General features: G+C 36.2%; 1 protein-coding gene across 2 annotated transcripts in view; it reads left to right on the top strand.

The window, feature by feature from the left end:
* SPRED1 (sprouty related EVH1 domain containing 1) overlaps positions 1 to 24,049 on the top strand; it is a 59,407-nt gene that overhangs the window by 30,318 nt on the left and 5,040 nt on the right. For both annotated transcript variants that reach the window (XM_005009776.6, XM_072038916.1), the window contains exons 2-5: positions 4,776 to 4,950; positions 12,476 to 12,644; positions 13,929 to 13,978; positions 21,292 to 21,450. In XM_005009776.6, coding sequence (XP_005009833.1) covers positions 4,776 to 4,950; positions 12,476 to 12,644; positions 13,929 to 13,978; positions 21,292 to 21,450 — 553 coding nt within the window. The remainder of the gene's footprint in view (positions 1 to 4,775; positions 4,951 to 12,475; positions 12,645 to 13,928; positions 13,979 to 21,291; positions 21,451 to 24,049) is intronic.

Below are 24,049 nucleotides of genomic sequence, written 5' to 3'. Positions count from 1 at the left end.
CTGATGTTCAGTTAGACCCTTTCTGTGTTTCAGTTTGTGTCCACAGCCTCTTGCGTTGCACGAGGGTGCTCCAGGCCCTGAATTACCTTAGTAACTCATTGTAGGCCAGTAGCTCCATGTCTCTTGAACTGGGAAGCCCAGCACTCCAGGTGCAGCCTCACCAGTGCTGAGCAGAGGAGAGCACCTCCCTCCACCTGCCGGCAGGTCTCCTCCAGGATACCGCTGGCCTTCTTTGCAACAAGGTCACGTTCACGGTTCGTGTTCAACTTTGGTGTCTACTAGGACTCTGAAGTCCTTTTCTGCAAAGCTGCTTTCCAGATTGGAAAGAAACCATAACACTAAATATTTTTCCTTAAGCTAGGAGGGTCAGTTTCTTGTACAGTTCAGTTTTTAAGTTGCAGAACCATTTTTTGATGGTGACTTGTAGTAGTTTCATAGCACTGAAAAAAAAAATAAATTACAGTTGCATTTCGGTTGCCTTTACAAACATTTTTGGGACCACTTATTAATTTTCAGTCCTACCTTAAAATAGAACTGTGCAAGATGCAATATAAAAGATATGTAATGCGTAATATAAATCAGCATGGAAGCCTTCCCTTTCCTAGAAAGTGGGTTAAAATAAATGGAATGCAACAAGATAGCTGCCTTTTTGGTTTTGTTCCTCCCCTTCAACATCTCTTCATCTTTTTCTCTGGGAAAAATATTTTGGCAGAAAATTCTTAACCTTCATTCTCTTTTGGATCGCTAATGGAAGAAAGGACAAATGTTGTAATAATGCTTTGGTATCTTTAATTGGCTTGATATTACAAGTAAGAAATACCCTGAACTAACAAAATAACTTTATTATAAAAAAAAAAAAGGGGGGGGGGGGGGAGGGTGTGTCTTTTCCCCTGACATCACCCGATCCCCTGCCAAAGGGGTTATTCATGAGTTGCTAGGCTGAAGATCTCTGCTGGTCAGGGTCAGTGGAGTGCTTCCCAGTATGGAGCAGCAGTTTGTTCATTCAGGTCATAAGTCACTTTGGGCCCAGGAGCATTACAACAATGTACAGTACAGATTTTGGAGGGAGCTGAGAGCCCTTAAAACCTGTACAGGGTCAGATCATAATGCTTGATGTTCTTAAAGTTGTTAGCAAGCAAGGACTGTGTCTTCGGTATCTTCCTAGTCCACTTACAGTTTGTAGTTCTTTGTTTCTGCCCTCCCAATACTTTCTCAGGTTACTTAGCTCACCCCTTTCCATCATTTGGTTTTAATACAAGAATCATCTTCAGTAATTGTGTTATGATAGTATTTTTAAAATCAAATTTTGCAGATCCAATATCTGAGTGCTGAGTAGAAAGTATACTATGTTGTCTTAAAATTACTTTCTTCCAAGTTTAATAGGAGTACAGATCAGACATGCTGCACTTTTAGTGGTACCTAAGTATGAGGAGAAATTCAGTATGATCACAATTTCTAATTTGTTGTAATCACATAAGAATGCAATACTCATCTCCTTACCTGAGGCACTCTTCTGTTAGAGAGAAGTCCCATTTCCCTAACTGTGAGTTGGTGTTGGGTTTCCATGTGCTGTTGGGTTTCCCCAGTCTTCACTGCTGTTCAGGGTTTATTATTGAGGAGCACCTGTCTCCTATGGGCAACATCCTGTTTTGTGTTTCCCATAAAGCTTGCCCTTGACTCAACAGTTTCCAGTGACCGCAACCAAAATCAGAGCCTCTCAGGAAATGTTGAATGTGATACAGTAGGTCTGGACCTGCTCTTGCAGTGCTGCTCTTCATGCTATGCTTCACATTTGTGGTAGTTCTAATAAAAGGTTTAATCAGAGCAGTGCTCAATTGATTTCCTTGTTTGGCTGGTTTTCTTTTGTTTAGCTGCTCTATCAGCAATATCTGAACGTGCAAGAGCAGGTAAACATGTCAGGCTCTCAGGTTTTAAAAATACTGTAGGGTTGGTGCTGAAAAATACGGGAGCACTGTCTGTGCTCTTTCTCCCAGCTAAACCATCCCAGCATTTTAGCAACTTGTTATAGACATTCTGAAATGTAGATAGGGCTCTCACTTATGAAGACACAGGAGAGCTGGGTGGCTTCAGTAGCAGCAGTGGTGTGCTTTGGTTCAGCATCTTCAGTTCATTTGTAGGGGATTCTAGAAATTTAAATCACTCTTAAGACCTTCTGCTGCTTTGCCAACTTGTATCATTACTAAAAATAGCTATCATTAATAATTGTCAGTTCCTTTGAAATAAAATAACTAAATAAAGCAGTCTCTTCATTGTTTTGGGCATTGTTAAACAAGCACAGTAATGAATCCATCTACTTAACTTATAAGGTAGTTGTCATTAAAAAAAAAATTATTTAAAAGATTATTCATTAAATATTACGGATTTGCCTGCTGGGCACTTTTATTTTTGTTCTTGCATTAATGGAGTGGATTTGACAGTTTCTAAAATATTTGAAAGGATACATATTGTTTCAAATAGTCTAAAGAATACAAAATATGGAAGCGAAATATAAGATTGTTAACTAGACACAGATAGGCTTCTTGCAATAGGGAAGGGGGGAAAAAATTCCAGAAGACTTCTCAGAAATGGAAGTAGCTATTGATATATTGATACTGAGATACCTATTGAAGTTATATGCATATTCTACCTTTGCTTCTCCTTCAGTTCTTGAAAAGAAAATGGTTGTGGAGTGCAAACTACCATTTAAAAGTAGTGTTTTAATTTATCTCATTTAGCCCAAGTGAAGTTCTGTGACTGTCCATAAAAGACACTAAACTGAATCTTTACTGCATCTTAAATACCATCTTTAGTAGTTCTAGTATGCCAAAGAAAACTTATTCAGCTAAACTGACAGCCAAATTTATAGAGCAAATAACTTTTTAAGCTAAATTTGTAGTTAACTTGAAGGAAGTATAGTGGAAATATAGTTTAACCAGTTAGTGCATCCTATTTCTTACTGTTTCATAGAAAAGTCCTGGTGTCTTCAGTTTCTGTCAGGGGAGGCCCTTCACCTGGGACAATAAGAGATAAATGATTACTTTTGCCTTAAGTGCACAGTTGCAATCTTGAAATTATCTCTGAGTTAAGTAGTGATTGAAAACAATGAACAATTCAACTTTCAGTAATACTGTTAAGCATCAAAATTATAGCAATTTTTATTTTCAGACATTAGAATTGATAGATGCGTACAAGAAATATAATCAAGAAAAATCCAATCCTTTATCTGCTGTATGGGAGAAGTTACTAAGAGATACTGGTATAGGAATGCTGTAAAATGTTGACTGAACTGTCATTTTAACTGAGTTTAGGAGGAGGAGGTTAGTTTGTGGGGTAAACGAAGTCTCTACAAGCAACTTCACTTGCCTATAAGCTAAAATTGGATAGTCTTGTTTTTTCACCATTTTGCAGACCTTTATGTATTTGAGCAGCAAAATTATTTTATATTTACATACACATTTACACAGATACATATATATATATATAAATATATATATATTTATATATATATATATATATATATATATATGAATCATGTGTGAATCATGCGTGTGTCTGCAAATGTAATATATTAATTATGCAAAAGAGCTTACCTTCTGTTATTTTGGGAAAAGACCTTAGTCTTTTTCAAACACAACAGTTTGGTAATGGCTGTAATGCATGTTTATGTACAGAAGGAATAGCTTTGTTCCCTTTTAAGGACTGAACAGGAAATACTAAATTCTACATAACTAAATGCTGACTGGTGTAAGTACTCAAGCAAGGTATCATGAAGCTTATTTTTCTTGAAGTGGTGGGATACTTGTTCATGCAGTAAACCATATGTAAAATGTAGGATAAGATCATATAAATTCCATGACAAACCACAGGGTTTTCCAACACATGTAGCTGCAAATTCCTACTCAAAACTAAAATGTGTCGTTGAAATAAATAAAAGGTGAGAGAGATTACCACAAACTATTTTTCTGGGATTCTGCAATAGAAATTGGGCTTTTAAGGAACGAAGTGATATGTATTTGTTTATTTCATAAAAATGCTATATGATGGAAAAAGCCATTAAATTGTAAAAAGTAATTTTCCACACGCTGCAAGCACTGGAGAGAACCAGCTAATAGAAATACTAGTTTTTAAGTAGTCATAATCAATTCTGCTGTCAAACCCCACAGCACTTGTGTTCTGACTTACCCCTTCCAAAGGAGGGGCTCTTTATGTGGGAGGGAGGGAGGAGGGAGCAGCATTTCTGGCTAGAAGCCTGTTCTTGTTTAGATTTCAGTGGCAGAAGGCCTGACCTCTTTCTGCTTCCTTGTTCTCTTTTCTGTGTGATTTCATGGTGGCTGACTCGGTTCATGATTAGTCTAAAATAAATCAAGAGCTGATTTGTACTCTTTTCCTGCCACTGGCCCTCTCTAGCTAGATCACTGACTGCAAAGTTTCTAGAAGAATATAAATTCTGACTCTGAGGAACTACACTGTCTGGTTAAGTTTCTTTGCAAGGAACCCACATGTATACTCTAAGTAAAAGAGGATACTTGTGAAGTCGTCCTAATGAGGGCATAAAACTAGGGAGGAATGTTTATTAGAATCTCAGACTGGTTTCTCCTAGGTGACAGTTACGAAAGCAGTGAACCTCCACTACATGAATTATTTTGATCTTGGTTGTGGGTTTGTTGTGATGTTTGTTTTGTTTTGCTTCTTTATTTGTTTTGTCATGTTTCTTAACTAGTCTTAGCTGTTTTGCATTTATGTAAAATTAATTTTTTCTTTTGCATCTCTTCCAGTAATAGTTATGCACGAGTGCGAGCTGTGGTGATGACCCGGGATGACTCAAGTGGTGGATGGTTACCACTTGGAGGGGGTGGACTAAGCTGTGTCACAGTCTTCAAAGTCATTCCCCAGGAAGAGAATAGCTGTGCTGATTTTCTTATCCATGGAGAACGACTCAGGGATAAAACGGTAACAATTTACATCTGTTTAGTGTTCAACAAAGAACTTAATGCTTGCATATTGTTGCTTGTAGACTGGAAAGTAAATTTACAGTCTCAATCTAATGCTGTTGCTGAGCTTATTCATATGACTATATACCGAGACATCCAACTATTTATTTTAGGTAATACCAAACATTTCTAGAATTAAAGATTTTGATCTTTCAGCAACTTTAAAAACGTAATTTTTCACTGTAGATTTTCATCCATTTGCAAAAAACATTTTGCTAGTCATTTTTTTCCAACGGAGGGTCAAAGTAAAATCTGTTTGTTGACCTGTTTATACACTGATGATACTGTGTTTATTAGCAGTGTTGTCAGCATTTAGAAAATGAGAACTTGTTAAGAACACAAAATCAGAAGGAATTTCTCAATAATTGATTATGGTAATTAAAAGGTAGCTGTTCTACATTAAAGCCACTTCTCTATTGGAAGAAATCATGAAGTTATTAGCAGGTCCAAAAATGCATCTGGTTTAACAAATATGTAGACAGTATTAATTTATCAACTACAATAAATAAATAGCTGTAACAAACATGTCTTAAATAGCACCATGAAAGGCAGCCTCCCAAAAGAAAAACTGGTGTAGAGTATCAGCTGTTGCTACCTGCAAACCTATGGAAGATGGAATTGGCTTACTAATGTTTGCTGGGTTACTTGTATGCCAGTCGATTTTTGAAGGGAATGTGTTACACTGGAAACAAAGTGGGGAAAGCACAAAATCTCTATCTTAGCGACTTCTATCAAAGGCTTACTGTTTTCTGCCAATAATCTACAACTCCCTAAACTTAAGCTGTGTAAGCCTAAAAGGTAGAATTACTTCTCTACGCCATGCTGCTGATTCTTCTCAAGCATACCAATTTCTCCCTTGAGGCAGGACTGCTGAGTTTTGTGCCTTGACTGTGACTGCTGTAGGAAGAGAGCATATAAATAGAAATTCTGCTGACTCAGTTGTTTCAGCGAGGCGTAGTGCTGTTAGCAGAGTACCCTGTGTTCCCGCACAGCTATGTGCACCTGCAGTTCCTTCCTCACTTTGCAGTAGTTCCCTTTAGAACTTTTTTTAGCCGTACTGAAGCTGTTTTTGAGCAGCTTAATTGCATTTAGAAGTACTTGACAATTTTCTCTTAATTCCTAATACTTTCAACATTCACTGTTTGCCTTCAGAATCTAAGGTAATAAAATGCTCAGAATTGAAGGCTGACTTGAAGTTTCTCCAGCATGCATATGAAAATGTTGCAGGCATGAGTGTCCTGATCTGTTTGTGTTCTCTCTCCCAATTCCCCTGGGCAAGCCTTGTTTCGTTTCCGCTTCTGGCAGAAGGCTTAAATGTGTCTGCTCATCTTCCTGTCCAAAATCCAGTCCATATTAGTATAAATATGTTTGCAGATTCCTCCCCCATAGCAGGGACAGGAAGAGAACTTTTGTTAGATAAGGATCAGGTCATCGATTCTAAAAAACATTCTGCTCTTTATTTTCTGTGTAGATAATGGCCCTATGTTTGTTCTTAGTGATATTCCTGTGGATTCACTTAAGGCACAGCTTATAACCTTTTCTTAATGAAGCCAAACAACTGGTTTTCTAGTCCAAATAGGTTTGACAGTAGACAATTATGTTATGCAATACAAGGAAAATACCAAGAAGATGAAATGTAATTGTTTGTTCAATATGTGTTTTTAAAGATACACAGAGGCATTTCTGAAAATACTCCAATGGATTAACACCAAAAAAAAAGGAAAAAAGCTAATCCTTACAGATGGTCTTTTCTCTCCTCTTCAGTCACATTATACACTGTTAAAATACCTTTTTAAATGGATTATATTTTGATTTCCTCTGACCAGCAGTTTTTTGTCTTGTTTTGTTTTTATGAGCTACCCCAGCTTCCAGAAAAGGTGCAGAAATTCCCTTATCCTGGTAAAAATAGTAAAAAATAAACCACAAAACTACTGTAGCATGGAAATGTGGGCACTTTTTCTGTGAGATGGGGAAACATGGGTTTTGAAATGCCTCAGCAAATACATTTAGATCTATGGCTTTTACCTAAGATACATGGAAAATATATAAACAGTATAACATGAACAGTAATACAAACAATATTACTGTTCAAGCCTACATGTTGAAGAAAGAATTTATTCCATAGCAAAAAAATCCATACATAAGATAATAGATTAGCCATTGAAGAAGTAGCTAGATACCTTATATTCAAAAAGAATGAGAGAGTTTTTCTTACTGTTTCTTGTAAACTGGCCTTAGTTGCTTCCTCTCCAAGTACTGCATCTGATGCTACTGACAATTGTAATTCCATTCTAAAGTGCCAAATCTCTTCATATATGTTTTAGCATATGTGGGCATCTAATTAAGACTGTAGATCTTGGTCATCATTATATAAATCATATAATTTGGGATTGAACATCAAAATACTGAAGTACCTCATCACAGTTGCCCTGGGGTTTTTCTCATAATTTCTTTATATACCTGAGATTTAGATTACTATCAGCACTGCTATGAACAAACTTCAGATTGCATGTAGAACATAAAATATATATATATATTGTGCAGTGTGTAGCTATTTAAACATCTCCTGGGTTGACAAAAAGCATTCTTGTCAACCGAGAAGGAAATCAAAGTGGTGGCACCACTGAATTAATTTAGAAGAGGGAATGCTTCCTGCTGGTTTACTCAGGTTGTTTAGATCTGTGTTGGAATGTAAAGTCTTCACAAAATACCCTTGACATAATTACACGTTTCCTCCTTTATTATACCCACCTTCCTAGATCTGGCTCCAGCCAGTCTGCTGGGAACAATTGCACTCCCTTCTAACCTGGTCACTCTGCTGCTCTGTTTTACTGTGTTTACAGTAGTTCTCTTCTATCTTAATGGCAGCAGTGTTAAACATATACTACACTTACAGGTTTTTAGACTTTGAGAATCTTACATTCTGAAACGAAAAGTCTAACAGAGTTTCTTGTTGTACCTTATGCTCTTCTTCCGTCCTTTCCTATGCAAGCTTTTACTGAAAAATGTGTCTAATAAATTTTGGATCACTAGTCAGGGTGGCAAGTCTAAGTTTAAAATCTTTCTTTGAAGAGCAAGTAATTGTGTAAATGGAAAGATGCAAAGCTGAAACTGAATATAAATGTTACTCTGTTCTAAAAATCTGCTTGTTGAATTACTTAATTTCAAACTTCAACACCAATTAAAAAACTAAAAGATTGATTCTGATAGCTGTAGTATAGTCCTCGCATCTTTCTGAACTGGGAGAAAAAAGCATGCATAGAAAAATAATTGTCATGGGGTCATGATGGCACTGAGGTACATATGCTTTGTAACAGTAATATGATCAGGTCATGCTGCTTGGTCCCAAGACTAGACAAAAGTCTTTGATTCTGTTATAAATAAAGTCTCATCTCAATCTGAATTTAGTAATATTTATAAAAGAATATTTATAAAAGGTATAAAAGGCAAGTAAACAGCGCTGGGTGTGCGGAGAGTCTATGCTCCGCCAACAAGCACGCACGAACATCAAACATTCTAAATATACAGAACATTGCTTTACATACTAAACCCGAGTATGCCTATACAATCAGGAAAGGTAACAAACAATCCTTTAAGTTCCATGACTTAACAGTCTCCATTTTCCATTCCTTTTGAGCAATATGTCTTGCTTTAAGTTGTCAAGCAATATGGTCTTTGAGCCTTATGTATCCCGTTCTTCCCGAATCGAAGAAAAGCATATCTATCTCCTTTTCGAGGCCAATAGGGCCTGGGTCAAAAGGCACGTCCAGGTCACCAGGGGGCCTAACAGCAAAGGCCTGCGATGGCTGTAGCGGGAGGGGAGGGGGGGGCGATGGCGTAGCAGTCACACAGAATCACAGAATCAGAGAATTTCTAGGTTGGCAGAGACCTCAAGATCATCGAGTCCAACCTCTGACCTAACACTAACAGTCCTCCACTAAATCATATCCCTAAGCTCTACATCTAAACGTCTTTTGAAGACCTCCAGGGATGGTGACTCCACCGCTTCCCTGGGCAGCCCGTTCCAATGTCTAACAACCCTTTCAGTAAAGAAGTTCTTCCTAACATCTAACCTAAAACTCCCCTGGTGCAACTTTAGCCCGTTCCCCCTCGTCCTGTCACCAGGCGCGTGGGAGAATAGCCCAACACCCACCTCGCTACAGCCTCCTTTAAGGATCCTGTAGAGAGAAATAAGGTCGCCCCTGAGCCTCCTTTTCTCCAGCCTGAACAAGTAAAGGAGCCCGCAGCTCCCTCACTGCCTGGCAACCCACACATTTCTGACTGTGGTCCCACAGGGCTCTTTAAGGCCTCAGAGACTGCTCACCAGGTGCCGAGCAATCCCACTGCAACCTTGTCGTTTTTAGTTGCAGAGTTCCACACCTTGACCTCAGTTTGGTCCTATATTTCAGGCTCATAAACTGTCCAATTGTTAATAAGGAGAATAAGCCGTGAGGTTACCAGGACAGTCTTTGTTTATAAGGACGTATGATTCCCCATAACGCGCAACTGCTTACCAGCGAGGGGCAGTTGTGTGCATGGGTCCGCTTCTCTCCAGCTCCAGTGCACCTATTTCCAGCGTATGAGCGGTTTGCTGAGCCTATCTTCATGAGGCAATCAATGTGCCTGTTCCCGTCCTGGTCTTCATTCTGCTAGCCTGTTCCTTTTCTTTCTGCTAGCCTGTTCCTTTTCTTTCCTTCTTTCTACTTCTTTATTGATGACATAACTTCATCGGGTTGCCTTTTTTTTTTATCTTGAGGACAGGCTCCCCTCTTATAACCTTTTCCCCACATCAGTTCTTCTCAAAACAACTTTTCATTGCTCAGACAACTTTGAATATAACAACAGCAAACACCCAGAAACTTCCATGCCTTAACGGCTGGAGAACAAGAAACCTGAGACAGCATGGAGTCTCCTGAATCACCCTTCTGTGTTCCCTCTAAACTCTTTTACATTCCTGATGGACTCATCGTTAAGAGTCTAATGTTATCATTAAACACGGGGCTTTCCGACTCCCATGGCCACACTCTCAAATCTCCTTTTTATCAACCATTTTCTCAGCACTAATTACCACTGCATATATAACAATTCTATGTAGCAGTAAAAGTATTCAAAAATATGATAAAAAACGATATGCTTATGTGTTTCTAAGTTTGGTCTGTAAATGAGAAACTGTGAAACTATCTGGATGTAATGTAAGCTGTGTAGAACACTAGAAACCAGTAAAATAGTAACTGGCTCCAGTTTATAGAGATGCTTGATTATAGGGTCTGTTACCAGAATAGAAATATCTGTCAAATATGATAAGTTTTTCTCATACTTGTTTCCAAAGCAAGATAAAAATGCCAATATCTTGAATATTCATCTCAAATTTGTTTGAAAACACTTGTCTTGGAATTGTAAGATTGAGAAATTTGTCCATACAAGTCAAGTAGATTTAATACCTTTGAAGAATGTGGCTTGTAGAGATGAAGAAAGAAACATACAGCAAGCAAGTATGTTTGAATAATTATGAACTCATTAGTGTTGCACTCAATGAGATCTGGATGCTATATTAACAAAGTATTTTCATATTAAATAGTAGTAAATAGGTACACAGTGCTACATATGCTCTGGGAGTTGAGTGGTTTTTTTCTGCAGCTGTGTGCTTCTGGAGTTTGCTATCATGAGTTTGAGAATTCTGCAACATGAATGAATGCTGAGGTGTCTGCTTCATACTGGCATGGAAGTCTTAGTGAAGAGAACTATCAGAACAGTAGCCCTTGTTTATTAAGAAATGCAATTATTTTGAGACATATTCATTTAATTTACAATTTCACAGATTTTCATTGTGCCTATCACTGGAAATCTTAGGGATGGTCTACTTAAAAAGTTTGGGAAAACAGATTTTAGTAGCCACATGGGAGCATGATACTCTCTTTATGATACTATGCACATACAATCTGGAGAGATAAGAGCCATAACAAAAAAAAGTGTAGTAAAAATTAATTGGAGTTTGGGATATTTGAGAACTCAGAAAGATGCAACTGTTTTTTCCCCTTTCAACATACATCTACTGTATTAACTGGTATGTTTTCATACGTTTCTAGTGCTGTAGAATCAGTCTTTTCCTGTCCTGTCAAATTCATTGTTTCCTTAAATCAGGCTGAAAATAATTATGCTGGTGTATAGGATGCTTGCTTGTTTTGTTAATGGTTGTTTCCTAGAATGTCCTGTAGGTTGAGCTTTTGTTTGGGGGGTGGCAGGATTTGTTTGGTTTGGTTTGTAAATCATACCCTCTAAAGTTCTATTCCATTCGTTTATCTTCAGTGCTACTATCTTGTAAAAATATTTATCTTCCAGATAAGTATTTTCAGTGTAAAGAAATCTGTATTAACTCCTCCAGGAGCAGGTGTTCATTGAGATACTAAAAAATCAGCCTTATAGTACTGTTTACTGATTTTGGATGAAACTGCATACAAAATATAGTGTGAAAGTAGTTGGTGTCTAATATAGCAGAGATCCCCCCCAAAGTGATCACAGATGAAGAAAATGTGATGGTGTGAGAAGTCTTCATTTTGAACTGCTTTTCTTTTTGGAGGAGGCAAGATTAAAATCATCAAAAAATAACAAAGAATGATCAGTTACTACACTGTAGAACTGCAGAATGATTTTTGTTGCTGCAGTACCTTGTAGGGAATTTTTAGGCAGTAAAAAAAAAATTATATATATAGAACTCAGAGTTGAGGAAAAAAAAAGATTTTAATGCTAAAAGGGTTTGTATGTGTGGAAAGAATGCCATCCTTCTAGAGACAGGGATAAGAGACAGTAAAACTTGAAAGGAGATGATTAGCAGTGGGATGAAGTTTAGGGGGAATAACTAATGAAGAGCAGGAGGAAAAAAAATACTTGCCTATGTAATAAATAGACAAGGAAAGGAAAGGAAGAATGCAAAGGATATATAAGAATAAGTACAGACAGATTTTTTTTTTTAACTTAGAGATTTTTGTTATGTTTTTAATTAACTTAATTTTCCCATGTCATAAGAAATCTTTCATTTTTCTGTCACCAAAAAAAAAATTCATACATAACAAATCTGAAACTCAAAAATTGTGTAGAATAAGTACACATATAAAACTCCCAGTACTAGATATTAGCATACTGTTTTTTTTTTCAAGGTGTGGCTTATTTCACTTGCTGAGCTTCTAGTAAGTGTGTACTGACACAAGTGCTTGCTTGCAGGTATGAGAAACCTCAGAGGCTAGGACGATTTGCTCAGCACACAGTGTCCCTAACCCATACTGCCCTATCAGTAGCTGTTAGTGCATAATTTGGCCATAATGGCAACTAAGTTAAAATTACATCCTTGTAATAGGAAGAAATTTAAACAGAGGCTTTTATCTGCTCTTTTGATGCATGTTTTCAGGTAATTCTTGAAGGCTACATTTTGTTCTCAAATTTGCTGTATTAGTTAGTGATACCTTTTCCTTCTGTCTTATTTCTGGAAGGTGGTCTTGGAATGCACGTTGAAGAAGGACCTCGTTTACAACAAAGTTACTCCAACTTTTTACCACTGGAAGATTGATGACAAAAAGTTTGGCCTCACATTTCAGAGTCCTGCTGATGCAAGAGCATTTGATAGAGGTATTCGGAGAGCAGTAGAGGATATTTCTCAAGGCATGTATTCAGATGAAGGGGCATTGATGGTTTTTCTTGTGTTTAATAATGGAGATGATACTATGCAAAGTCCTTTGATTCAGTGCCAACAATATTTAAAGATGTGGATTAATCAATAACATACTGAGATTGTAACAGTTTTAAAATAGTATTTCTGGCATTTTGAAAGTACCATTCATCCAAGCATCTTAAATTGTTTCACAAAAAGTACTGACATAATTCCCAAAACATCTCTACATGAAAAAGGATTGCCTTATTTTTTTTCTAGAGATGATGAAGTGGAGGAAGCTGGAGTGTTACAGTGTCTTATTTGCATCTTCTCGGAAGCTTGTTACAGCTTCAGTGTTCTTAAACTATAAAATTCAATGACTTGAGACCTTTTGACATCTCTTTTTATCTACTGAAAATTTCAGTTCATAGTTGAATTTGTGTACTAACAGTTCACACAGTAGCTCTGAGGACAGATTTAGATGGGACTGTAGAAGAATTTTCTCTAATAATGATATGTCTAATTGGCTCTAGAGCTTCACTGACCTCATGGAAACTAGGGAACAAATTGAAGTTTTTAACGCCTCAATTTTGAGATGTATGAAAAATATATTTTGAAAATATGACATATATATAGTGTTAGATGTGGGGAGAGAGGAATGGCAGAGAACAGGTATCCAGAGTGGAAAATGCATGTCTTTCAGGCTTGTGTTAATGAAAAAAAAAAAATCTGTGCTGTGGATTTAGGGGGGCTTTAATGTGTGATACTGTATTAGCAAAGGGTGAAATATTTTTGAAGGAAAATGCTTTTTGTCATACTAGAATGACTTTGAATTGTGCTGATCACTGCAAGAGAAATGATGAGACACTGACTCCTTTTCCGTCTTAGGGTCTCACAGTTACTATTTCTTCTGATTTATAGCAAAAGAACGTAGCACAACACGCATTCATGATAACCAAATATTATCTGTCTTTAATTTTCATAATGCTACGTTAACAAGGATTAATTTCTTCGTTCAGACTTACAATGACTCTTTGAAAATCCTTCATAAGAATGGTGTGAAGAAGATAGTGTGGGTAGGAATATTTAGTAAAAAAATAAAAAATAAATCACAGAAAATAGTAATTAATAATACTTACTAAAATCAACTTGAAATACGGTGATCTTCTGGTTAAAAAAGTAAACAAACCTATTTATCACAGTTAGATATTGAAGGATGTTGTTGATTCTTTTATTTACTGTATACTGCTTTCAGAATAACTTTTTCCATTTTATTTTTTTAACCTTTTTTGTAGGCTATCCACCCTCCCAAAATGATGTTGAAGTGGCAGAAGACTGCTTTCAAGTAAGTATTTTAGTTTTTATATTAATCATGCAGTTATTTTTTGAAGAAAATGTGCCTGTAATCTTGTATTCCCTGTTCATAGTTTCAGAGAAAGCCTTTTCTTTATTTACCCAAGCACTGACTTCTCAGACTGAAGATATTTAAATTAATGTGAAGCTGATGGAGAAACAAGTTGGCTCAGGGGTCTTAGTGAATTTTCAGAAAACCAGTAATATTCCCAAGAGGTTTCTTGAGGAAAGGAGTTTTGTTATTTATGTAATATTAAATTCTTTATCAGTATGGATAGATGCAGTGTAGAACCTCTGCAACACAAAATCCAGAAAATTAGCAGCCTATTTTGAAGAAGCAAATTGTTAACAAGGCAGTGGAGTATTTTGAAAGGAATGCTGCAATGCAGTAGCAATGCAGAAGTGTCTCCTGATTTCCTTCTGTTTTATGGTGGAAGAAATTTCTTTGTGTAAGAGTTGGCCACTCAACCACCTGTTGTTCCTCTTTATTTGCAGTGCTTTGTCTTACGGCATTTAAAATTGCTTTAAAATTGGATATTTTGGATTTACAGTAAGAATGAGTTCTTGACAGGGTGGAGGAATGTGGGCCAAAGTTAATGCTATCCTTAATAAGCTTTAGAAGACTTGTTTAAACATGCTTTATTGCAAAGATTAATCATTGAGCAATTTCTACAGGCCTAATGAGATTAGAGGCAACTAATTACCTCTTGATTATGCTGCCTAGTTACAATGTTTCTACATAAGGATGCCAAAATTGAAGCAAGTATCTGTGATTTCACATGTTTACAAAGTTTGGTTTCAGAAAAGTGGAAAACAGATAATTTACAAGATCTATTATATGTACTTGTGGGTACAGTCCAATTTGGTGCAAACTGCTGGTAAAACTATCACTGTCACATTTTATACAGGAAAACATATTTCAAGACTTCACCAAAACAAAGACTTTACCAAAACATATTTCAAATTTCAAGACTTTACCTAATTGTGGATTCATTCTCTGGGTAGATAAGAATTCCCTGTTTTCTAGAGTCAAGAAAACTAGCCAGCCAATTTCTTTTACCATATCCCTCTGCATACCAAAGTGAAACGAACAATACCAGAATTGCTTTTCTACTACCCTACCAGAAGGGTAGGGGGAAAGAAGGGGGATGGAAAGGGATAAATACAGGGGAGGCTGAATAATCCCTGGTTTTGCTATGCTTCATCTAAATAAATTTTATGTATTGATAACTAATCCATAATTACAGGGTTATGAATGTCAGCATAGAATTTTGGTTACCAAATACAGGTCTAGTCATCGAGAACAAAATCCTGGGAAATACTAAATAGTGGACATATTCTGCTCAGTGATTAATTCCTTCCATCTTCCAAGAATGATTCTCTTGCAAGTGGAATTTACTCCACTGTATGTGTGCATGTGTATAAATAAATATTTGTTTACTTGAAAGACTGGTAAGACCATTTGGTTTAACTTACATATTGGGGAGCCTGACATGTTCAATCCCTACACATGTACATACACACACAAATAGTTTAAAGGCATAATGATTTCTTTTTTTTTTTTCTCTTTTATTCTATGAGCTGTTCTCCCAAGTATCTAATAGTAGTTTTAATTAAAATATTAAAAGATTTGAAGTATATTTATGGAAGGACGTTTTAGAGTGAGGGCAGAAGAGTAGAGGTTTACACCTGAATGTAAGCATCTCAGCCGCCCTCATACACTAACATTTCATCAGTACAATATTCCAGAACTGCCATTTGTAACCTCTGAGGAATGAAGTACAAAAGATCAAACAGTTGAACTTACGACTACTTAGTGTTTTTAAAATATCAGAATATATTTTTCTCAGAAAGAGAAAAGGGTTATTTCATGCTTACTTTTCATAGCATCTTGGTTTATGGATTTATTTCTGTTTATGCCCTGTAGTAACTGGCACATCTATTGGTATTCTTCAGTTTCATTTGTACATCATTAGTTAGTGTGGTAAATAAAGTCCCCAGTATTTCATTGAGGTATGTTTGAAAGCTTGATTTTTAATAGATCCTTAAACAGTTAATCATCTGCTGTCAAGGTGTTTTGCCTATGCTGTTCCAGAAATCCCATATTTAGTGCATACGTTTGAAATATGAATATAGTATTAACTCTGTACATAAATTTCATTAGCAGTGGTTTGTGTTTTTTACTTGTGTTTTGTTGGTTTTATTTTTAAAAAATCAAAATGATTAGTGATGAATAAAGCAAAACAGACTTCATTAAATATTTTACTGGCCAGTTGTAATCTGTGCTACAGAAAAGAAAGAAAATCTAAATACTATCAAAACACGTAGCCTTCTGATCTAGTCAGGCAAATTGCTGTTACCTCAATACCTACCTGTAGTAGGTATTTTCACATCTTGTAGATATAGCAGGTACAAATACAGGTTCCTCAAAACTTGTACGTGCAACTCTTCAATGTACATCAAAACACTGAACTCCTGTATTGCACTTTCTAGGATAGTGTTTTGCTCATGTTGTTGGATCTTGGCTTACTAGACTTTATGTACTTGAAGTACAGTCTCACAGAGAAGGCATCCTTTTTAATGAAGATCAAATCTGTCTTTTAAGAAGACATAGTTTCATTGTAGCTTCATAGAGATGTTAACAAATAATGTTAAAAGCTTGGTATTAAAAAAAAATCGTTTAAGGTGTTCATATTTGCTTTTAAAGATTGCTTAAATGATGAAAATTACTCTTAGTTATTTAATGAACATACTATGTAAGAATTGTTCATATCATTAAATAAGCCTTTCATAGTTCTACTAGATTAATTTGAAGTAGAAATATACACGCGAGCTAACGCAGAGCTGTCTGACTTCCTGCTGTGTTTGTAAATAAATACTGCAAATGTATATGTATTTATATGGAAGCATACACTGGGAATTTGTTTTGGTAGGAGGCTTGGATTTTTTTGGTATAAAACCAGCTATTTTGAATGCAGTAGACAAGCAGCTTGTTGAAGTCAGTTTGCTTGTTTGCTTAGAGATTGGCTCAGATTCTTGTCCTCTACCAAATACAAACTTCTCACTCTAAATCTGATCTAGCTTAACAAAACAAAACAAAAAATCAGGATTGGTGTTTTTTTTCTTAGAAGTAAATTTAACTAAATGAAATATAGAGTTCTTGCATGTAAAAATATTTTTCTGTAGGTTTCGGAAACTAGAATGCAGAAGTCTTTTGAGAACTGAAAAATTTTGAGTCTTGTCAGTTTGCTGATTCAGACATTGGTGTTATTTAGAGGCTATCAACGTTTTAACAGTTCTGAAGTAATAAAAATGAAATGAAGCACTTAAGCTCATGTTTCTTACTACTGGCAGAAGAAAACTGAAGGCTTATAAATTATAAGTTTGTGGGTTATTTAAAAAAAAAAAAAGATTGTCTTTCAGAAATATGTACATTGATGTTTTTGCAAATACGAATGGGAAAAGTCCTGTAAATTAAACACAACTTCAGTGGTTTTGGTGCAGTCAAAAAAGACCTAAATGGTTCCTGTGCCTCTTTGCAAATAAGCTATTTTAGTGAGCATTTGCTTTATTCTGTCTGTAAACAAAGGTTTGAATAAGTTTTATTTTACAAATATAATTTGACGCTTTAATTTGTAAGGAAATCTGAAATAACTTGACATTATTGTTTGTATGGAGAAAAACGTACTACATGATTGAGCACTAAAGATTAGCAATATTCAGTGTACATTATTTTACTAGGTGTAATTCCTGGAAATAAAAGTAATGTTAACTTATTATCAACTTAATATAGAAGCTACATACCTAATAATATAGGAGCTAAAATTATTTAGGTTTATTAGACCTTTTTGTGCTGTAGTATTCAAAGAAAAGGTATTTCTTTTTTTTCTTGCCAGTATCTATAACAGCCTGTTTACATCTCCATCCCTGTTATTTCCTCAGACTTACACTTTGTGTCTTAATTTACTAGCTTCTTCCTTGGAATCCCTAATAACCTCTAGTATGCTTTATATGTTCAGGTAGAACAGCCTTGGAAGAAATATGTCAAATACCATATATATATATTTTTTTTTTAACTTTAAACTGCATAAAACATTCAGATTAATCTATGTAATATCTCAGTCCGTATCAGAAATACATAACTGCTTGTAATAGAATTTCTTTGCCAACTATAGAAGCAATTGCTCCATCTTAGAAGTAGCTAAAACAGAAAGACATTATTCAAATGTCTTTGAAACCTGTATCATTATTCACAATTAAAAGTTACAGACAAAAATGTAAACTCTTTTTGTGTTGGTTAGCATCAAACAGCAGATTTTCAGGCCTCATGGGAAGTAAAAACAAGAGCTGGGATGCAGCGGAAATGTGGTCTCTCATACATCCTTCTGTGTAATCATTAAACTTACTTAGAGCAGAACATTTTTAACAATGTTTGCAGAACAATGTTGAATTCTCTCCCAGACTTAACTCTGGCAAACTGGGAGAAGTAAGGAGAGAGAACTTGAAGAAGAAGAGAAGCTCAGTCTGGTTTTCATTTTCTCTACAGCTGTCATCTGGCTTTGAATTCTGCTGGAGAGCTACAGCTGGAGTCATTTTATTGCTTTACCCAGCATCCTTTTGCCTGTGCGCACAGAAATGTTTTAGTAGTCTTGGAAAAAAAATTCAGAGTATCTCTTAGCAACCATAGGACAGTAATTATTATACCAGCAGCTGGGAGCAAACCAGATTTCCGTTGTGCATTAAAAACTGGCGTAGGTTACTTTACAGATGATACTGAATAACCTATGCCAGTACTGTACTTTGCAGACTGTGGTTAAAGGATATTGAATGTGGGCGGTGTAATTGCTTTGGACAGTAGAAAAAGGGAATGTGTGCATCTGTGTTTGTGTGTAATATTCTGTATATTTAATGTACCAAGTTTAGTTCTTGTGGAAAACTTCACATTTGCTTTTCACTTGAATGCGTTTCCAATACAATAGCATTTTTGTTTCTAGGGCCTCTTCTGTCAGGTCATCAGTATTTCCATTATAAATACGGGTTTTCAGGTGTTTATAACCTGGTCATAAAACATTGTATTGGAGCAGAAAGTGTCTGTCCAAAGAAAGCGTTTTTGATACTAGTAAATGTGCTTTAGCTGTGACTAAACTATCACTTTGATTAAAAATACAGAGTTTGGGATATTCATCTAGCATTTCTGTAGTTCTGTATAATGAATATTTACAGGCTAAAGATGGTCAATGACCTACTCACTTTTAGGTCGTAGTAGATGTTAGGCTGTATCTACTTACCTGCAGTGTCCAGGTTGGTAAGCTGAGCATTGTTATTTTTTGAACAATGAATTGAATTGTTCATTGCACAGCTCACCCAGGGATAATGATTGGCATGTGAGCAAGTATCTGTTTTTCCCTGGGAAGGAAGGAGTAGCAGTTTTTGCATCTCCTTCATCCTTCACACTAGACCACTCAAATTGATAATAGCTCTAAGGAACCTCAGCTTGTAGGTTAGGTAGTGCTTTTTACTGTGGTTTCTGTAAAATGCCTTCTAGCTGTTAAGTGTGTTTCTAGCTTAAATAGTTTCTGCTTGTAAGCATTTATAACATTGCTTAAACCAAAAATAGTTGTAGGCATTTCTTCTTCATTCTGAATGCAGGTCTCCTGTGGTTCAAAACAATGTTTTGGAAGCTTTTTATGTCATTGGGCAATGTACCTGCAGGAGTACATCCTGCAGGCAAGATGCTTGATATTGCACTAATATTTGATGCTTTTTTGCTCTTAAAATAAGTATACTTCCTTGAAATCTAACTCTTGCCAGTCATTTTAACATTGTTTTGTACTTCTTTTCCAGCAGTATTTGACCAGAAAAGACAGGGTTGATTGCTTAGTAGTGCTGTCATGGTGAAGGACCTTTTTTTAGGGTTTTCAGTCTTTATCATTTTTCAGCTGAACTTTGACCTCATTGAACTACTGTCTTTCCTTTCATGGGCTGGATGTTCACTGGTATTAATTAAAGCTGATCATTAATTAAGTACTCAATTTTATTTTTTTCCACTCAGTGCTTCTGAATATTATATACATTCTTAGTGATGAGATGATTTTCTTCTAAGCATTAGCAACAGAGCAGCTGCTTCAACTAAATCCAGATGTATTATTTGATGCATAGGGCTTTTATCTACATCAGGTGCTAATGCAATCTCAGAATAAGTTCTTACGTATTTTGATAAACGAAGACTAACAATTCAGTATTAGTACTTAAACCTGCCAAAATTTCAGGTTTGCCTATTCCTCAGTAGTTTTCTGCAGTATTTTTTTTTTGTTGTTTGCACCATTCATGTTTTCTTGATGTGTGCAAATCCTTATTAAGAAATCCTTATACTAAAACTGAAACACTCTTATTGCCGGAAGTGGGATGATGCCACTTTTCTCAATGCTATCAGATGGTGACAGCCAGTTAACTTTACAGTGTCTTTCAATGCAAACAAAACGTTGTACAACAAAACATTTTTGGCAACCTAATGGGATTTATATCAATATGCTCCACTGTATCCTGAGTATACCCCAGTCGGCTAGCTTAAAGAATGAGAAGTGCTTGTTTTTCCATTCTTTTCAGAAAATTGCATCATCTTACAAGCCTATGTTCCACCCAAACATACTTCTCTCTCATTCTGAGTGGCATACGTCCTGTAGATATTTCATTATACACTGCCACATGGTTGCATGTTTGTATCAAACTGCCTGATGTAACCTTAATTTCAGAGACAGCCATTAGTTGTTTAATACACACTTGCTGTAATTAGATATTTTAATTGAGCCAGTATATGCTAAAATTGACTTTCTGTTCCTTTCCAGCTGATCTGTTAAGCAGTATTGCTTTTTAATTTATTAAAAGGTCTGATTAACTTTAGCCATATTAGTCTCAGAATTGTTTTCCTCCATTTCTGTGTTTGTAAATATTGTCAGCCTGGTGGGTAGCTAGAGAAAGCATCATCTCAGGGCCTAGGCTTAACCCCTCCTACCTTAAAAGACTTTCCTCATGTCTGATTTGGCAAGCGAGTTAAAGGCCTATGTCTTTAACCCCCAAGCTGTGTATGCTCTGCAGAGAGTCAGCTCTCAGCTTCCAAGGCTGACTCATCATTAAGAAAGTACTTGCGCATTTATATGTACTTTAAAATGTATTTTAAAAAAATCTGTTAAAATGCTTCTAACAAACTGTGTAGTGTATTAATGCATTTATGCATGAACTTGGTGGGTTTGGTACAGTTTTTGTGTAAATGCAAAAGTATTCCAGCAGTGTTCTTGTTTATTCTAGAGTACTCAAGAAAACACATCAGGTTCATTAATGAAAGATCACCTTTTCCAACATGAAACTGTAGTAACCAGTGAACCTTACAACAGTTCAAATTTAAGGCCTTCAGCATTTGAGGATTTCAACACGAGGAGAGCCTGTTTTCCTAGCCAACCTAACCAGGTAAGACCACCACCAAAAGCAATTCTTACTTTGCTTGCTGCACTACTGGCACAGGATGCAGTTTCTGACAGGAAAGCATTTTTATTCTAATCCCTGTTTGTAGTATTATACTCTGGACTTCTCAAAGTGATCAATATAAGCTTTGCAGCTGAAATATGACAGCATTATTATGGCAGAGGTAATGCATTGCAAAAGTATTTACTTGTAGCAGACTACATGAAAAAGTCCTCCACTTTATTCAAAGTCAAATTTCTGTGTTACAGACCTCTGTGTTTGCAGCTTTGAACAGTTATTTAAATTTGTTTAGAAAATGTAAACTGGCCATGGACTCAATCTCAGTTATGTGTATAGTAATGATAGTGATTTGATTAGAAATATTTTAAAGTATCTTGAAAACGGGTATTTAGGATGCATTACACAGTGGGGCACTTCTGCTGCATATTTTTAGTGAAACTTTGTTTATGCTCTCTAACTGATTATTAAACTGAAATATTCAGCGTTGGTACAGAAGGAAAAACTGCAGATTCGTTATGCGTGAAAGGTATTAAGCATTTAGCAGACATTCTTAAAAGAGGAAAGATCACTAACTTGAAGAAGGCTGAAGTACTGACATTTTTGAAAAGAAGTCATGTTTATATGACATGAGTTCAGAAAGGCATGTTGCAGCTTTTTTTTTTTTTTTAACAATACACATTTTGCTTTTTTCTCTCACAGAACTGATTGTTTTGGTAGAGTGTAGAGGTAGACTTCTTAGTGAGAGAGATAACAAGTAATTTGAGGGTCTAATGCCTAGAAGCAAACAGATTGGGAAGCTTTTAGAAGAAGCTTAATATCACATCAAATTACAATGAAAGTTCAAGTAGTTGTGAGCACTTCATCAGAAAATATTTCTGCACCTTGAAAAAACACTTTTTTGTGTGCTGGGTCATTCTGCTTTCTAACTGCCTTATTATGCAGAAGAAACAGTCCTATCTGGAGAACTAATGAAAGTTTAAAATTAAGAATTTTTATTGTTGATCTGTGCCAATTATCATCTTGTATAAGTCGCTTCATATATTTGCTTGTTCTGTTTGTCAAGATAAGTATTCCTCCCTCTTCCCATTTACTTGCAAAGAGAATTTAAGAATTTCTTTGAGCAAGATGGGTGATGAGGTTATGATAACTAATACTTTTTGGCTGTGCTAACTAGTGATGTATATGCAGTTAGTCTTCATTGCATTGTAAAGAAAAGTACATTAGCTTAAACAGCATGTATGCTCTAAGAGCACATATAGAATAGGCTAGTAAGGAAATAATTTAAGCTGTGATATAAAACATACCATGCTTTTTGCATAGCTATATAGTGCACATTAGAACATAGACACGTCAACAAAACCTCACAGTCTGTACGTGCGCACACTGCGCTCTCTGCTGAGCTCCATGCATGTGACCATGTGGCACAGCAGATTTTGATGTAAATACCAATTTTGTTTCAATTAGCTATAAATAGATCTGAACACTTACTGTGCTTGTAAGTCAACTAGTACATGCTGAAACTAAAGAAGTGATTAATGACCATTCAAATCCTTTCCTGTAATGCTGTAAGAATCATAGAATCAGTCAGGTTGGAAAAGACCTCTGAGATCCTCTAGTCCAACCTTTAACCTAGTACTGACAAGTCCATCACTAAACCATGCTATTAAGTTTTACATCTAAGCGTTTCTTGAAGACCTCCAGGGATGGTGACTCAGCCACTACCCTGGGCAGCCTATTCCGATGCCACACAACCCTTTCTGTAAAGGAATTTCTTCTAACATCCAGCCTAAACCTCCCCTGGCACAACCTGAGGCCATTTCCCCTCATCTTATCACTTGGTGCTTGGGAGAAGAGCCTGATTTCCCCACCTCGCTACAACTGCCTTTAAGGTAATTGTAAAGTACAATAAGGTCTCCTTTGGGCCTTCTCTTCTCCAAGCTAAACAACCCCAGCTTCCTCAGCTGCTCCTCATAAAACTTGTTCTCTAGACCTTTCACCAGCTTCATTGCCCTTCTTTGGACACACTCCAGCACTTCAATGTCCTTGTAGTGATGTTATTTAAAAAAAATAGTAATACCTAAGTCCTGCAGTTTCTCATCTTTGTGTGTGTGTTTCAGTTAAATTTTGTGCTTTGCTATGTTATATTCAGCTGCTGTTGTCACATGCATCCATTTGTTTGAGGGAACTCAGGGAAGGCTGCAGTACTGAGAAAGTGTCTATGCCTTGTGTAAAGGTGAAACTCTTCAAGTAAGGTGTAGTACTAGTAAGTTCAGCCATGTCAACAACAATTTTCTCCCTGATTTCCAGCAGGCTAATTATGTTCATAATGAGTTTCTCTGTGGAGTTTGGCTGTAATATTCTTCCTTCCTTCCTGCTTCAGCTCTTACACAGAGTTTTGACCTGCACTGAGATATTATTGTGAACATCTAGAGGACTAGGTTTGTTATTTTCATTGAATTTTGCTGGTAGTTATGCCAAACGAAGTCTGGGCTTCATGTAGTTTGTAAGTTTATGTATCTTATGCTTTCAGACAGATCCCATTAAATACCCAATATGTAAGTATTTTATAAATAAAGTTCTTCCA

Source organism: Anas platyrhynchos, chromosome 5, assembly GCF_047663525.1.
Source record: "Anas platyrhynchos isolate ZD024472 breed Pekin duck chromosome 5, IASCAAS_PekinDuck_T2T, whole genome shotgun sequence".
Taxonomy (NCBI): Eukaryota; Metazoa; Chordata; class Aves; order Anseriformes; family Anatidae; genus Anas; species Anas platyrhynchos.
Note: the sequence above shows the minus strand (reverse complement) of the source record. Positions and strands in the feature narration are given on the sequence as shown.